Here is an 18,042-nt window from a genome sequence, read left to right as displayed (position 1 = left end):
GCACTAACAGGGTGAGGAAAGGTACCTTAATCTCATTGTCGTTTGCAAAGTTGCCGAAGGCTGCCATGATTTTGGGTATCGCCGCGGCCAGCGTCTCCTGCACCGACTCTTCGGGTCTCTTACTGATCCGAGTTAGACAGGGCAAAAGGTTCACCAAGTATGGCCTAAGCGTGGCACAGGAGAAAAACCAATCTGAGATCAGAACAACTGGACCCTTCTGAGCATTTTTAATTCATACTCGAGTTCTGTGTTATCATGAAATCATACAAAAATGTACCTGTTAGCTACACACAGAACACAGGAAAAAAAGGAGGATCTTCTGAACACAAGAATACACTTAAAAATACAAGTCATCGTCTTCACAAGTTTTTCCCCCTTACAGAACTAAAACTCCATTAAAAACACACCAATGAAATACATTCACAGAGAATAAGGTGGCAGCAATTCCTCCAATCTCCTAATTACACACTTAAAACTTCCAAACAGTAACGCTTCCTTAACACCTGTATTTCTTTAAAGGTTCTTTGGAAAGTTCATTATTAGAATGTGTTTACCTGCACTTCTGAGGCCGAACTAGATGGGCAAGCTCAGCAAATCTCCAGAGTGCAGCACGCAGACTTCTTGAAGCACCATTCTAAACAGAGCATATAACTATCACATTTCATCATGCAAAATCATTTCCTACAAAAAGCTGCCTATAATATACAATATACAATAGTGTATGTTATACTCTAGATAAAAATATAAGGTGTTTGGAAATCATGGATTTCCTTTAGCCAAAAGGAAGTCAAGTCAGTTCCATGACTACCTTCATTTTTCTAGCTAGTATTAGCAGTTTTCTGAGTAATCCAAAATGAATAAGGAACAGCACAAAAGAAAAGGAAGTGTCTGAGATGTCTGCTCTGCTGAAATCTGCTTAAAATACCACAGAGAAAGGCATCAGCCAGCAAAGAAACACTGATGATATGAGAGTCTGAAAATCACTGAACACTTGCAGAGATATAAATACAGCACAAAATTGACAGCAGTGAAGATATGCAAATAAACAACATTCAGCTTCTGGGTGAACCAAAGGAAATATCAATATATTGAACTGTAGCACTTCACACAACAGCAGAAGTTGAGTATCTATTTGCCTGGACTGACACCTTCAGTTGAGCACCTGACTTGAACCAGAATGTCCTAATATACATTACTGTCTAGGGATGTAGTACAATTTCTTAGTGTTGTTGGAAATACAGAAAACTATGGAAGTCAATAGATGCCTAGGAGGGTGTCTACCTAATGTAGTTCAAACCCAACCAAAATGCTTCTCAAAATGAGTCCCCTGAAGACAAAGCTGAGATGTTTAAAACCCATCATTTCTTTATTACTTCCTTCAGCTGGTATATCAAAGGCTTGTGGCGTTGTTAGCAGGACAAATAGGAAAAACTTGCATCTGAATTACAGAACCTGCATTTCTCAGGTTCACAGCCAAACAGCATATTCTGGCATGGCTTCTGAAGTGATTCTGATGCACAAATAATATTCAGTCTGCTGGGTGCTCCTGTTGCACATGCTAGCTCTCTCTCAACTGCCATGAATCCAAGAGCACCTTTCAAGAAGTACATGCCAACTGAACAACAAAGTATTTCCTCCTACACCTGGTTATAAATGTGCAGAAACTTCAGAGCAATTTATACGTTGGCTGTTTTCTGTTAATTAGGTAACATCCATTTCCACACCCTCAAAAATATTGCATGACATTAAGGCACAGCAATACAGTAAGAGATCCATACATGGCCCTACATTTAACAAAAAAGCTATGCACATTGGTTTTGTGATTTATCCTCTAGAGTTCTATTATTCCCACCCAAAACAAAACAAAACAAAAAAAAAACCAGTATCATTACTGCCTGACAAGTAACACATTTTCTGTCTAGACAAGACTGACTATATGTTTATAGATGCAAGAGACACAATTTCAGTGATACTGTCCTAAACATAGCATTTCACATAGTATTTCTCTTCTGCAGTAACAAACTTCAAAAAGGCTATTACTAAATTTCTTCCTGTGGACATCATTAAATTGTAGCTTTTGATATCCAGAGAGATGCTTCAGTATTTGTCCCTATGCCTCTGTAAGAAGCTGTAAGTACACATCACACATTCATAAAGTAGTTGTATCAGGTTACTTCTTAATTCTCCATGAGGTTGTGTCAATTAAGAATGTCACTGTCCTCCCTCTACTTTTAATCACCCTTTTGGTTTGAGTTATTCTTTCCAGCTTAGTCAGTGGAGCAAACATCATGGATGTGCTTTATTCCTTTGGGTGGGGAGTCACTAAGGTTAACTCAAACTGCTGTTCGAACCAAATGCTCACACATTTTCTGCCAGATAAGCTTTCAGGAGGGTTAAATCAAAAGAATGGGGACCACAGTGAGGAATTCAGTAGAATAATACATTAAAACAGTCACAAATCCTTCCAAAATTAAGCTTTGACCTTGATCTTAAAAGGCAAACTACTAATTTACACTAATGCCACATTCCAATATACTAGAACACATACAAAATACCACATTTCAGAGGAACATGAAAGAAAAATCACTCACCTTTTTAATCTCTTTATATAGCTCCAACTGTAACCTGGGAAGATTGGAATCCATCAAAGCCTGCAATAAAATGCATTGAGAACATACTGTATCAGAGGGGAGTAGCTTTACAGGAAAACTGTTACACTTGCAGTACAACAGCTTCAAACAAGGCACAGAACTATCTAACGGTCCCTGTATTTGATGTATAACTAAGTGATAAATATTGAGAAGAAACACCTTTATCCTTCAAAACGGGGACAAACTCCACAAATCTAACAGTTATTTGCAGTTATTATTGCCTGTTTTATCAACTCTACCAGCAAAAGGCCATATGGGATCAGCCCATAAGCAGAGCTAACCTCTTGTGCTTCCTGGCAATCACCAGGAACAGGTACTCATGAACAGAATATTCAAACACAAGAACAGCATTCACAAGCAGCAAAAGGCATTCCCTGCTATACTCCCCCACTGTCAAGCAGGCTCCTACTGTTTCTCAAACTGAAGCTGTATCTGTAGCATTACCTTTCACAGCCCCTGAAAACCCTTTGTTTCATCAGTCAGCCTAATTCCTGCATCCAGGAAGTGCACACACAACAAGGAGCTGTGCATACCACAAGTGTCACATCTCAGGATCCAATCAAGCATACAGCAACGCATGCACAGTAGTTCAAACCTGCAGCCTGGCTAAAACTCAGTGTACAGGAAATGAAAATAAGCACAGAGCAGTAGTAATTTTCCGTTCACACCAACTTCATAATTCTCTAAATTCAAAATATCAGAGGATAAGAAGACACGAAAATTTAATCTCTTCATACAGAACAATTTCTATATACATGGTTACCCTTCCTTCTCCACCTTTTTCTCTAGTGTGTACTACTATTTACGAACATTTCCATCAGCTCTTCCTCTGATGAGTCCTTCATACAATGTGAAAGTGCCTACATTGTGGATTCATACAGAGCTACAATGTTTAGTATTTAATTCTTCATTACTTGCCCAATAATTTATTAATTTTCTAACTGCCTTCTTGACCACCATTAAACTCACCTCTTCACAGGATTACTCATGATGACTACAAAATCTGATGGAACCCACTGAGCTAGAAGCCCCAACTGCTGAAGCACAGTCAGTGGAGAGCCTGTGGCTCCTCCAAGGCATGATTTCCCCAGCCTAAAACTGTATGCTCCAAAACCCCATTTCCCCCAGTTACACCAGCTGTAACAAAACAATGGCATTGTCTTCCCCAGAAAAATCTTACCTGGGTTGTACCTTTATTTTAACGTAGGCACCCCAACTATAGACTGCAGGTGCCTAGACAATAGCAGGTAGGATTTACTTCGCAAAACTTAAAGTTTTTAGGAGAAGTTCACTGCCCCAATATATATGAGGGTATCAAGCAACACAAAAAGGCACCAGCTACTCTTTGGCTTCAAGGCTAAGTTGTCCTTAAAACACACTCAACTGGAGGAACTCTTTTTGTTGGTGCATAGCTGTATTTTTAGTAAGCTAGAATCTATAATGTCATCCCAACTGGAAAAAAGCATAGTCAGCTCTAAATTACTACAATAATAAATTCCAATTACTGAGACCAACTGTACTGCAATCTGTGTGAACAGTCCCACCAGTATCATTAGCACAGAGAATACAACAACATCCTGCATCAGCTTCAGACAGCTTGACCTTACCCACAGAAACCTGCCAAGTCCCAACCTGGTGTTTTTTCTTTTAAAGGCGTCACCAAGGTTATTTAAATTTTGAGCCATTTATGCTGTTTTTGAGGTTCTGACAGGTAAGTGTAGTGATATCTGAAGATGACTTACAGAGTGTTTATCTAAAGTTCCTGCTCAGCCTTGTCTGCACAGAGAAGTTGTTTTCTAGTTGTAGTAATGAGCATAAACTCCAGACAGACACAGTTACACAAGTAATGCTCATATCTACAAAGCATCACACTAGCAAAAGAATTAGCCTCTAAAAATACCTGAGATACTACAAAAGGCTGAACTTTGACTAAAATGCAAGCTTAGGGGCCCAGTTCTACTTACCACAAGCATCACTGGTACTTGCACAACCAAAAATAAAACTGGACATCTTTTTGTTTCTGCATTTAGACACAAGTGTCTGCCTAAGTTGCTAAATTGCTTCCACACAACGTAAAGCACAGAAACAGAATACAAAGTACACCCAGTTCCATAACAGTCTGATACCTCCATCTGTGTGGAATATCACTACTGTTACCACTTCAGAGCTTAATGGCTGATGGAAGATGCCATAATTTAAAACCACTTTAATCTTGAAAGCAAAACAAACTACCATACAAACATTTGAAAAAAAATTAGGTTTTACAAGTTACTCTGAAACATGCCAGAGAGCAACAATATTAAATAGATTAGAGAAATTAGGAGATAAATTTTATACCAAGCCTATGTAAGTGTTTCATGGAAAGCAGGAAATAAGCTTACGTTCTTTAGAACTGTTGCAGAGCAGCTTTTAAAACAAATTGAGTTAAATAATAATGTATGCACCTCATAGAGTGCTCTCCCTCAAAGAGAAAATCATACAAATGAAAGTGAAAAGAGCAAAGTGTTATCGGGCAAAACAAAAAAGAAGGAACTTGCACTTCCTCATTCCCTATCATTATGGAACACACTACACAATCTGCAAACTTTCTCCATACCACTTTCAACCACAAGCTCAATCCCAAGACTTAATTCATTCAGATATCAATGTTCAGTTTCCTTGCTTCTACACGCCCCTTCATGTGAAAGAAAATTATTATTTGCATATTTCTAAAGCACTTAAACTTCGCCTCAACTAGATTATTTATGCAGGTACATAACAGTGTCTTAAAGATCAAGTATTTCAGAAAAAAAACAAACACAAAAAAAGAGAAGTGAAGACAAGCCTGTTCTGGAAGCAGCAGCTTCCACAAATTACTCAAAAGGTTCATTTTAAGATATTTTGAATCAAAATTTAGACCTTGTGTGACCTGCTATGAATGCCCATCTGCTGTTCTCCAACAAGCTCTTCATTGTGGATCATAGCAGGGGAATAAACAATCTGCAGAACACCATATTTATTCTAATTACTGCCTGAAATCTCCTCCTCCAAGTCCCAGCAAACCACACTTTAACCAGTTTTTAAATAATATTTTTACCTTTCCTCATGCTAAGTGTCTTTATGTTTACAGAACAATAATAGGAGTATTCCTCCCACACAACAAGATGATTTCAGAAAAACCCACATTTCTGTTTTGGTTAACTTGAAGAGAACAAAGTTAATGAACAACTGCAGACAAGAATAGATGAGAACAATGAATTATGTAAGACAAGTTACAGTTAAATATGTTGAGCTGGGCATAAAAACCTCTCCTAAGAGAGAAAGAGCACATACAGAGTTTAATAAATAAGCTTACTTAACCTCTTACATTATGAAATATTACCAACAGTAAGAAAGGCAACCAAAAGAACATCATTCAGACAGAACACTGCATCAAGAAGAGACAAAATCTGATAGTAAAAGCTCTTACTTTAATAACTTTATTAAGGCATTCATCCGCAACCATCCGGACATCAGATTCTGCATCCTCACTGCAGAGAAGAAAGAGCTCCATAGCAATACCCAGCAGCTTCTGAAATTCTGGGGAATTTCTAAATAAACAAACATTAGAAAATTACAACGTGCACTATGAAAATGAACACCAATCATGTTTTTGAAAGGGTTTTATAATCCAACTACGTATCTACTATACACACATATGCAAGAGGAGAAGACTTTCAGTGTACTAAAGCACTTCATTAGGAGTTAGGAGATCATTTCCCAACTCTTTCCTACATAACTTGGTAACACACTTGACCTCTGTGCCTAAGTTTCTCTGTCTGCAGAAGGAAAGTGCCCCTCCACCAACAGGTGAACAGAAGTCCTTCCTAGATTTTGAGCTGGTTAAAAAAAATCCATGACATTTTCAGTTTTAAATAGAAGCTCAGCATTTAAAATGAGCAATTATAAGGAATCCTCCTAATCCAACTAACACTCCAAAGTTATTATTCATCCTAATGAAGGAAAGACATTAATAAATACTCAATAAATTAAAGACATTGCCTTACCTTAGCGACTGAGCGACTATGTTTTCACATATTGTTAGACAATGATTCACTCGATCTTTCTTGGTAGCTGAAAGTTCTTTCTTTCTAAAGGAAGAACATGATGACAATGAGTGTGAGACAAGAGTTCAAAAGTGACCATTCAAACACTCTTGCTAAAGTTGTGTCTAATCATTATGCAAGAAAAAGATGCATTTGCACTTTCTGGTCACTCCATAAAGAGCTGTACACCAACTACCTGCAGACCCAGGACTTCATCTGCAGCTGCTGCTGAGAGCACATAAGCAAAGAAATATAAACTTAGAAAAAGAATGAAGAGTGATTATTAACAGGGAATTACACATTAATTCCGTTATTTTCACTGAGAAAATGCTTGGGAATGAAAACTGAAGAATGAAGAAGAGCAAAGGGAAAGGATGCAAAAAATGAGGCAGTCCTGGAACAAAGCAAAAAATGAAAGAAACTGATAGAAAGAAAAAGGTTGGTGAAAATAAGCCATGAGAGAAAAAAAATAGCTCTTTTAAAAAGACCCTCCTCCCACATATAGTATCACCTTAGATTTTTTTACCTGCCAATGTCTTGAAACTTCAAATTCTATTAAATGGACCATTTTGCATCTGAACTTTACAGGATGCTATCATACCCTACATTCTACCAAAGGTAATCACAAAACCAGCAAAGCCCAAGGCACAGTCTGCCCTAGGAGAATAACATCCCTATAGTAACACTTGGTATAGCCCAGGAAAAGCCAAGCTGAGTGTCCAACAAAGAGAACAAAATGCACAGAAACAAAGAATGTGTATCTACAAACAACAGAGAGCACAAAACGAAAAGCTGCTTTTTTGCAAAATGTGTTTAACATGCATTTCATCATGATACAAGCTCTTGGAATAGCAGCTCTTCCCTGCTGCACTCCCAATAAAGGAACTAAAAAAGAGAGTGAGACAGACTCCCAACTCTGACTGGGAAATTTTATTTCAAGTGTGCAGTCTCTCCTACTCCTAACGTTACCAACACAGAATCACTTCTAGGAAAGCAGATGTTACTTTTAAATAATTAACTGGTAGCAATACTGGAGCAAAACCACCCACCCTAAGGTATCTCTCCTGAGTGTTTCACAATGAAGAATTATCAGCTTCTTCACTCACATTCACAGAGAGCACTCCCTTTTGTTTTCCAAGTGAAAAATTTATCATTTTTAGTATTTAACTCTCTCAGTAAAAAATAGTAAAAATCATGAAATAGCAAAACAGTGTTTCTGAACCAGAAGTTGGAAAACAATGTGAACAGCCTTGAGTTACATCAATAGCAGTAACACATCATCAAGGGCCAACAGCAAGCAGCCAAAGAGCACATTAAATTCAGCTAACTCAAAATACAGTGTTGGACAAGTATTTTTAAAGAACTACACTGCATTATTTAGGAACTTTAGCTCAAGTAATAGTAGAGGTTTTGGAAAAAAATCATTCTTTGGCAGTATCCCTGTTCCTTTTCACCCACCAGACTGGAAGTGAGGCATTCAAAAGTGTGTGCGCCCAAGATTTCAGTTTTTCTCACAAAGAAAATCTCATCTCACCCCAGAAATACTTTCTTTTAGAAGTTTAAGGAGTAGCTCTGAACAAAGCCATTTTTTCTGTTACAGTTTGGCAGCATTTTATTTAGGCAAGCTAAACAGCAAAGAGGATCTCTTCTTGGACTTAAGACACTGACAAACATGAGCAGACAACCTGAATTTGTTCAAGATACACAATGTCTTTCTTTCACTCCATCTTGAAAAAGTGCCAGAGTCTTTAGCAGCATTTCAGATCATCTCTAACAAAACACCAAATACTGTCCAAGATGTCCAAGTGATTTTGCAACGTCAGCACCACCGATGTGAGCAGGCACCTCAGAAAACAATTAAATCATTTCAACTTTCATGCTAATTTTACCAAGCAGTCCCAGTCTCTTATGAGCACCATTTCCAGTACATACTCAACCCCAAAATAGAACAGGCACATCTGAACTTGCCCATAAGCTCACTATTTCAGATACAAGACATATTGAAAATACTGCTGACAAAGGCTACTTCCAGAATAAAGTTCTCTATGATCTACACAGAACACAGCCCTGAGCAAGGCAGGCAGTGTTCAATACTGCTCAGACGAGCAGAGATCAATCTCTTGGGCAAATTTCTGTACACAGAGAGCTCCACTAACACATATCTACACCTTGCTGAAATAAGGAACCTCAAAATTTAAAAAGGCCCAGCTAGAGAAAATATAACTTCCAAAAAATAAATTAATGAAAGGTGGAAGGAAAATGCTTAATGTATATAAAGTACATGAACATATTTTCTGTGCCTATAGAGGGAGAATGGCAACAGACAGTATGTAGAGAGAAAACACATGACTTTTTTCTTTTAAAAAAACCAAACAAACAGAGCTCAATTCAGAAGTATGGTGAAGTCCACAGGCAAACTGCTGCTGAGCATACCCAGGGGGCAGCAACAGCATCACACTTTTGATGAATCAATCACACCCATCTGAGCAGTAAGAGAAGGCAGGAGACACTGGAAGCAGGAAAGATCCATCCACACACAGAGGATTTAATCTCCAGTGTACTTCCACAGACCAGGAAGATTAACAAACAGTGTAAGAAAACCAGCAAGCCCAGAAAATTTTGCCCTCTGAATCCAGATGAGCTGACTACAGGGAGATGCAGCTCACCAATGCTAATTTTTATTAGACCTTGAAATTAAGAATACGTGAAAAGTATAGAAGTTCTAAAGCTGAGCCGGTGACAAGAAAAAAGGGCCAAACCAAACGGTTTGACATTAATCTTGACAAAAATAACAGAAACTAAAAACTGTTCTTCTAATAACAAATGGAAATATGAATGGATCAAGAAATAAACTCAGTCCAAACATGGGGGACACAAGAAACAAGGTGTAGTAATACAGGCAGTGAGGGACTGTCAAATGAACTAGAATGGGTCTACTACACACCCTAGACATGGCAATGCCAAAAAACCACTAAGGAACCACTTCTGACAAGCAGGGAAATTGGCAAAATCCAGGCAGTTTATGTGATCTTCAGTAAAGTAAAAAATTAAAAGACTCAGAAAAACTGAAGAGAACAGAAAAAAGCATATTGCTTGGGCTTTTGCAGTACCTTTTGCTGTAAAGGTAATGGTTAGAATCAAATATAAAAAAAAAAAAAAAAAAAGAAAAGAAAACAATTACAGTAAGAGACTATTAGAATGAATTGCCAAGAGAAAATGTAAAGAATCCAGTTTTGGACCATACTAGTAAACGTCTAAGTTAGGGGGCGCTTTGTGATCCAAAACAAAACATCCAATTTCTAACAAAATTTAAGACACTGAAAAAGCTGAAAAAATATAAGGAAGAAAATTAGAAGCAATATGACAGAGAGCTCAAATTAAGTTTACATAGAAGGAAAAAAAAACCAACAAACCAACAAGAGATAAGAAAGAAGAGACCAGATACTGACATCTGACTGTAAGGCATAATGTAAACGCAATACATGATTATTGCTGATTAAAATCTCTTGAAACAGAAAAATCTCTTATCCTTCTCAGTAAAACCTTGGATTTGATTAATATTTTAATAAAAAAAGACAGGGTATCAGTATTATCGAAGGTTCTGGAGTCACTGTCTTACAGCAAAGTGAAGAAAGATATAGATAACTGCTGGGTAAACAATTAATTCTTTTCTACCCAAATCTCTCTGATCTTAAAACATTTCCTAGCAGGAGACAGTTCCCAGTAGGATGATAGGAACTCACTACACACAAGAGATTTAAGTGCTATTTACATTGAGCTACAACAGAGATTAACCCTTCTCCCCAAACAATTTTCCTTTCCATTCTACTACTAACAAGATAAAATAAATGCAGACAGTATTGTGAATTACATTCGATATGTCACCTGCAATTCCACTAAAAGTCTGGGAAGCCTCAGCAAAGGCTGCCACAATAGCTGTTCACTGGCTTTTATGAGGCTCAGTGCTGTCACTGAATTTGTACAGTTCCTGGGGGCATACAGTCCCATCACCTTTCTGAAAACAGCCTATTTTTAAACACAAAGCAAAGTCAACAAGGACAACTCCAACACTAATTTTTTAATGTTTACAGTAGAATATGCTTACATTTAGACCATCAAACCAAGCATAATATCCCTCAGCAAGCATTACAAATAATTTTAAGGATTTTCTCTCAAAATACCTTAACCTCTCTCACCAGTAGCTTTCAAGACAGAAATTTGAACGGCACATAGGAAAGACTGGAAACAGATGTTCATACATGTCACACAAAGCAGTAACAAAAAAAATTGCACAAAACAGAGCAATTAATCTCTGTAGACCAGTAAGACACCTAAAAACAACTAGCTCACGAAGAAGAGGTTTTTTCACCTATTAAGTGAAAAATGACATTTTTCACCTATTAAGCATCAAAAGTGTGAAAATGCATCGTGCTTGTTTGAAACAACACTCTCCAAAGAGAAACAGCACCAAACCGTGATAATGCAGTTGGCAACCGTATCAGAACGTGCAGTGGGAGCAGGTGGCCAAGAGGCCAGAGCCGCTGCTTCACCTCCTCCGCTCACGCCACAGGAAAGTGCCAAGTTAAAGTTACCTGCTCCTCAACCCTTCTGCTTCTCCCTTCTCCCCAAGAACAGGAGAAAAAGCATTAGTGTGAGTCACGCCTTTATCCCGCAGAAACCTTGCTGCCCTCACACCTGCTGATAGAAGCTCTTCAGAGGATGCAAAAGCAAGGGGCAGCACCGCGGTGCTGAACAGTTCCTGGTCCACCCAGTAATGGGAAACCTGAATATCTCATGAATCTATTGCATTTAAGAAAGGAAAAAGGTATTAGGAATATTTAAACTAACCCCTCTTAGGTGTCTGTGCAGCACATCACAGCACAAGACTTTAAATTAACTTTGTCACAAACAGACATCCACAACAACTCCTTCTGAAAGCATCAGAGCTCAGACTTCAACTCTATTTAAGCTTTCAACTCGCAAACATCAAAACCTGTTTTTAACTTCAACGTGAACTTTCAGGGCACTGTTCTGATAATAAAGAAGAAATCCGACAGAACAACATTCAACACTTAAAGATATGAAAACTGAATTACAGAGTGGAAGAAATTTCTCTTGCCCAGCACTGAATCCTCATTTTAAGAAAGTTCTACAATCAGCTGGAGAGAGTTCAGAGAAAAGACACTCAGGCAGCAAGCACCAAGCACAGAAAAACAAGGTCTCAGAAAAAGCACTTCAGCACTTATCAGAAGAGAAAACGCTGAAAGTAGTCCTTCATCCAAGTTATGCTTAAGGGCTTTTGTCTTTTTTGCAGCAGCGTACTAGGTGAAAATAAAGTTTTCCTTCCTAGAACCAGCCTGTGAAAGCCACACAGCACTGCTGAACCTCCCGCTCATTTCCCGCACCGGTAAATTTTCAAACGCACTTGCCCCAAAAGTTACTCCACGCCTGAACTTCGGCAGAGAGCGGACAGCAGCACCCGACACGTCTGCGGGAGCCGCCCCCTGCCACCGGAGCGGGCAGCGCCCGGGCCCGGTTCGGGGCCGCCCGCGGGACCAGCACCGGGCCGGCCCGGGCCGGCGGGATGTCGGACACGCGTGTCGGGAGCCCCCCAGCCCCGGGCGCGGCCACTCACGGTCTCTGCAGCGGCTCCTCGGGGAGGGCGGCCGGGCCCTGCTGCTGCTGGAAGGAGCGCAGCGACTCGAAGGCCTTCGTCAGCTTCTCCATGGTGGCCATGTCCGCTCCGCCCGCGCCGGCGGCACCGGCCCGCGCTCCGACCCGCTCTGTCACGGGCGCCTGGCGGGTCCGAGTGCTGTCCCGCTGCCGCTGGCGCTGCCCCCGGGCTCGCTCCCGGCGCTCTGCCGGCGCTCTGGCGGGCCCGGGCCGCTCACGGCCGCGATGAATGGGGCGAACGCCGCTCGGGGCCGCGGGCGCCTCCCGTCCGCCCCGCCGCCATCTTGGATCCGTCCCGTCGGCCCCGCGCGCGCCCCGCCTCCGCGGCTGCCCCGCCCCCTGGAGCGCGGCCCCGGCCCGGGCTCGGCGGCGCACGCGCACACCGCACCCCCGCCTGGCGTCACGCGCGCCTGTACGCAGAGCACACAGGGGCACGCGGGCCGCCAAAGGGGCGGGGCAGCACGGGACGGGCTCTGGCCAATCAGAAGGAGGCTCCGCCCCTCGCCGCGTGCCGGAGCTGCGGGGCGCTGCTGTGCGGCGCCCCCTGCCGGCAGCGCCGCGGGGGCCGCGCTCGGCTCCGGGCAGCGCCGGCTGCGGCCGGGGGCCGGGGGGGCCGGCGGTGCCAGCGGTACCGCGGGCGGGGAGCCGGCCCTGGGAGCTCCGGCAGCCCCGGCACTGCCCGCGGGGAGCCGCACGGACCGCCCCTGCACGGCGAGAGCAGCCGCTCCGTGCCCGCACGTCACGGGTGCGCAGCAGGGAACGCTCCAGCCCCCTCAGCACAAGAGGCGGCCAAAGGCGCTGCCCGCACTCCGGATTTATTTTAGGCTGCAGAGACTCTTACAGGAACAGGACACTTAAAACTCGGCAGGGTATGTGCCGGCCCTTCAGCGCTCCTCTCCTGACTGTGGACTTGTTTTATCAGAGGATACTTCTTGCGCACACATATTAAACATACAACATACAAGAGAGACAGTAGAATATTTCAATCATTGATTCGATTTCTAAACACTTTAAAAAAAATCAACAGTATTGTGACGTTTCCCACTGCAACCTCTGATTTTAATATATCTACTTGTTAATACAGACTTTTAATGATAGCTGATAAGAACTGGCAATTCAATTTATCTCACACCCATGAAACTGGTTCCAGCAATAAAAATGGAGAACAGCTCTTGGGACTTCTAAGAAAATAAATTTCCAGTAATTTAACTTGGTTATTGTTAGCAGACATGAAGAAATGAAGCAAAACTCATGTCTCTGAATATTCAGGCCAAGAGAAGTCATAGATCACATGCTTGCCAAATATTCACTAGAAGAGTGCTCTGCCAGTTAACTTTATTAGCATCTTAATAAAAGACAAACTATTTGAAATAGTCCTCTGAAAGGCAACCTATCCTTAGTCCTGGAAGCAATTCACCTTAAAGCAGAACCTTATTTCATTATAGAAGTGCTACAAAATGTGAGCTTTCAAGGCAAAACCAGTATTTTCCCCGATTATTTCATGATAAACCTTGCAGAAACGTTTCTCTGGACCATGTGGATGATCATGAATTTTTTATTTAGCAAATGATACATGATAAAAGATGACAGCAGAGTTGGAATGCTGCACACTCTGTGCATGTGCCACTTCACACTTGGAAATAAATGGAAGCACAATAAAAAGAGCATAAGCTCTTATCAAAGATTAAACAAGCCGCCAACCAAGCCAGCCCTTGTGAGGCTGTTTTGACGCTTTGGATCCAAGTGTGCCAATCCCCCGTGGGCTGCTGACTCACCGGCAGAGCGCCAGGGCAGGGCCTGCCCACAAGCTCGCTGCTCTTTGTTCTGCCTGTCCTTCCGAGCTCCATCGGCAGGACTCATTAACTGAGAGCTGACAGAGCTGCAGGGTAACTCAGGATATCAGGTTTGCCTTGGTGAATATTGTATCAGTAGGTTCTCCCAATCCAAAGTGATCCGTGGTTTTGCGTGTATCGTGTCACTGATCTGCTCCGCAAACACCCGCACGGGCAAAAATACAGCGGTGTAAACCAGGCAAGGGGCAAGAAAAAGCAAGGCAGGATTAGTGAACAAGGGTTTTTGTAAAGTCGGCATTACCTCAAAGGAAAATGATGTTCCAATTACAAGTGCATACCTAAAAGATTATCTGAAATTTAGGGGATGACAACTAATTAATCTCAGCCTCCAGGAGAAAAAGAAACATGCTCTTACCTTGTCTCTAAAGTTACCTCTTGATTTAATGTTTTTAAGATGAGTATGCCAAGAGTATTTTTCGCCCTATCCTGAAGTCCTACTTTGGGCAGCATTTCTGCATTCCCAGGAACAATTCAGCAGGTCATTGGTACTGCTCCATGCCACTGCTGGCCCGTGTGGTTTGGCATATGCACAGATAATCTGCAATATGTCACAGCACGCTTGTATCGTTTTAAGGTCATTTAATTTGCAGCTCTTTTGTAGAGCATTTGGGGGCTTTGTCCTTCAACTCAGGTTAAAAAATTACAATAATTTGCTAGTGAAAAGCAGCTCATCCCGATAACTCTGTCTTTTCAAATGGAAATTTATGCAGAAATCTAGGTTCAGACCATGAGATAAGTGTTAGTTTAGCCAGTACAGCAGAACTAGGGCACTTTTCCTGGATTTGACTATCTTACATTGGTAAAAAACTTACACTATGCAAAAGACATTTTCTGCTCCGAGAAACTGGAATTTTTTTTAAATTACAATTTTCCTTTTTTTTTTTTCTATCCCACCTACCACAGTAGACATGGTAAATAAATCACATTAGACAGTAATACATGTGGTTGAGATATGTGGCAGTGTTTTGCTTTTATTTCAGGAATTACAATGCTAGAACATCCAGGAAAACAGCTCACACAAGAACAGTCAGTGGTTTGGAGATGCTGGAATTAACACATCACATTTAACAGTCAGCTTCCTATGCTTGGAAAGAATTCTGGTGTTTTGGACACAACTGGATCATGGAAAAAGTTACCTACATCTCATGTGCAAAACTTAAGTTACACCACAAGAACAATTATGAAATAAAAAGGAATTGTTCATTCAGCAGAAGAGACATCATCATCACCCAAACAAACCAGGTGAGTAATTCAAAGTAAATATGACTTCAGCCTAAATATGCTTTCCAATAATTCAAATTTCACATCCTAAAGAAAAGTGTTTTCTGAAAATCCATAGCAAAATGATGATAATTTCAATGTTGAATTCCTCTAATGCTAATTTGTAAATCATAAAAAAAATACTACTTTTGTTGTCATATTTTAGTAACTTGTAAACAAGTGTTCTCTGCTTGTACAAATGGCAATGAAAAAAATTCTTCCATCAGCGTAGTTTGAAAAATTATTGAAGCGCATTCTAAGAATGGATCGTTAGTTGATTTTAATAGTTCTGTCATTGATTTATAAATGAGATTATTTTATTCTGATTTGGAGATAATTCTCTCTCATACTCAAAAACATTCAGGGCTACTGTTTTAAGAATGATTTGAGGGAAAAACAAAAGACACAAGAGCTATTAAAGGTTTGTCAATAATGCTCTTGTTGTTACAGACCTACCACAGGTTTTTTTTCCTACTTACTATTAGTTTTAAGCGCACATTTCTTCAGCTGAGGCTGTTCCATTGTTGTTATAATCCAGAAACAAAACCATGTCTATGATGAGCACACCTTGGGGGGCAGGGGGAAGCTGACAGCTTTTTTAATAGAAAAAAACAACCCTGAGCCATGAAGATTCTATTCTGCCAGTCACAACATTGAAAAGCATGAAGCAATAAGACACTGGGATATTGTTTCACAGTTTGTGAATTTTGAGCTAAATAGAGAGGTTTGACATGAAGACATGAAGAGTTACATACACAAACGCTTGGAAACACACGCCACAGGAAAGGGGGGTTGATCTCATGCAAGTAACTCCATGGAATTCCATAGGTCTTTCCAAATCTTGCACCAGTAGAACATTGGATTGTCTCACTGCTATTAAAGCCTTCTAACACATGGGTTTAGAGAATGAAGTACTGCTGAATTACAAGAAGTTATTTTGGCTTCCCCAATCCCACCCCAACAGTTTCATGGAAGTAAAAGGCTACAGAATCAGTAAACATAACCTATTTTCCTGCTTCTTTGTCCCAGTTTTGTCCTAAAAAAATCAAGAGCTAAGTTCATACTAAATTTCTCACATTTTGCTTTCAGTGTTCTCCCCTCTCCTTAGCCTTTCCCTGATTTCAAGATGCATCTCCAAGCTCCTAATACTCCTTTTAAGGTTAAAAACCTTTAACCAATGTTAGTCACCTTAGATTAAACTGCATAACATCTTCCTCTCCCTGTACTGTGTAAGGAGAGTTATGCTGATTGCTGATCCTTCCAGTTCTGTTTTTTCTTCTAATTTTTCAGGGTATCCACATTAGATAAGATCCAGTCATTATGTGCTTTTATTTCCAGCCAAAAGGAGGAGAAATTTATAGTACAATAATGCCACCTTCAGCCTACTGGGGAAGAACCAATCAACTAAATCCCAAAGCCAATGGAATTTAGGTTGTAATCCTGCAAAAATGTACTCAATGAAAAACAATTCAATATACTATTCTGAATTTAAGAAAAAACTTGTGAAATTAAACTAAGTAAAACTTCATAAAAACAAACAAATTTTCACTTTTTTACAAGGAGTTCCTCGTCCAAAGAAGTGGACATGTAAATAACCACTTCTTATGAAGAATTTATCTTTTCTCTTCATTTAGCCCTTTCTTCACAGATTCCTGGAAAATATGTGTTAAGCCTCAACACTCCAAAATAGAAAAGTTGATTTTATTTTTTGTTAAGATTCCTCTCCATCTAAGAGAAAAAGAAAACTTGAAATACATGACAAATACATTTTCAGATTTTTTTAAATTTGTTAAAACCAATTCCTGTATTTTCTTCATAAAAATTATTCAGCTTATGTCCGTGGTATTCTTGCCCAAATTTCAAGTTACTCTACACAGACATTGAATCCAGACTGTCACCCTGTATGTCTGGTGTTTATACAGTCACCTTTGCCTCAGAACAGCAAGCCTAAAATCTTTAAAATTCAAACCCCTTAAGCAGAAAAAAAATGACTTCTTGAACCACATAGGTATTTATAAAATCCTTTTGTTACTTCCCCATTTTTCCATTCTTGTCTTTTTAGAGTCCTTCTATTGCTGTGGTACAAAATAAAGAGGGTCAGGTCAGACTGCCAGCTCATTGTCTCACACATAATGGTTCTGGCCAACACCCTTACTTCAGATATTTCTGTCAAGCCTCCCATCCCTTCACTATTACATCAGACCATCTTCCAGTAATTCATTCAAATTCTCTCGCCCTCTGCCAATTTCTCCCTTTGTACTCTCTAAACGAGTCATTTTGCTGTCTTGTGTGCTGTTTTAGACTGGAGGAAAAATGCCCTGAAAACACAGGAAAACAGTCTCATTTGTCATTTCTGTGGCAGAGTAGCCAAGAGGAACAATTTCAGAGAGACACCAGATGAACCCCAGTAGGGTTCTGCAACACTCTAGTTTTCCAATTTTTTAAAATTGTAATCCATTAAAGCTTTGCCTTTAGAGACCAAATACCATGAATTAAAGCCTGATGATAGGCTTGAATATCAAATGTATCTTGTGAGTTCCT

At 40.4% G+C, this 18,042-nt stretch overlaps 1 protein-coding gene across 1 annotated transcript in view; it reads right to left on the bottom strand.

The window, feature by feature from the left end:
- HTT (huntingtin) overlaps positions 1 to 12,691 on the bottom strand; it is a 76,712-nt gene extending 64,021 nt beyond the window's left edge. Inside the window, exons 1-6 of the mRNA XM_063401536.1 lie at positions 12,351 to 12,691; positions 6,677 to 6,760; positions 6,100 to 6,220; positions 2,592 to 2,651; positions 555 to 634; positions 26 to 164 (exon numbers count right to left, since the gene is read on the bottom strand). Of these exons, the coding sequence (XP_063257606.1) occupies positions 26 to 164; positions 555 to 634; positions 2,592 to 2,651; positions 6,100 to 6,220; positions 6,677 to 6,760; positions 12,351 to 12,451 (585 nt within the window). The 5' untranslated portion in view covers positions 12,452 to 12,691. The remainder of the gene's footprint in view (positions 1 to 25; positions 165 to 554; positions 635 to 2,591; positions 2,652 to 6,099; positions 6,221 to 6,676; positions 6,761 to 12,350) is intronic.
- Positions 12,692 to 18,042: the final 5,351 nt, after the last annotated feature.

The sequence above is a fragment of the Prinia subflava genome, chromosome 7, assembly GCF_021018805.1.
Source record: "Prinia subflava isolate CZ2003 ecotype Zambia chromosome 7, Cam_Psub_1.2, whole genome shotgun sequence".
NCBI classification, from domain to species: domain Eukaryota; kingdom Metazoa; phylum Chordata; class Aves; order Passeriformes; family Cisticolidae; genus Prinia; species Prinia subflava.
The sequence above is the reverse complement of the archived record's forward strand: the minus strand, read 5'-3'. Positions and strand labels throughout refer to the sequence as shown.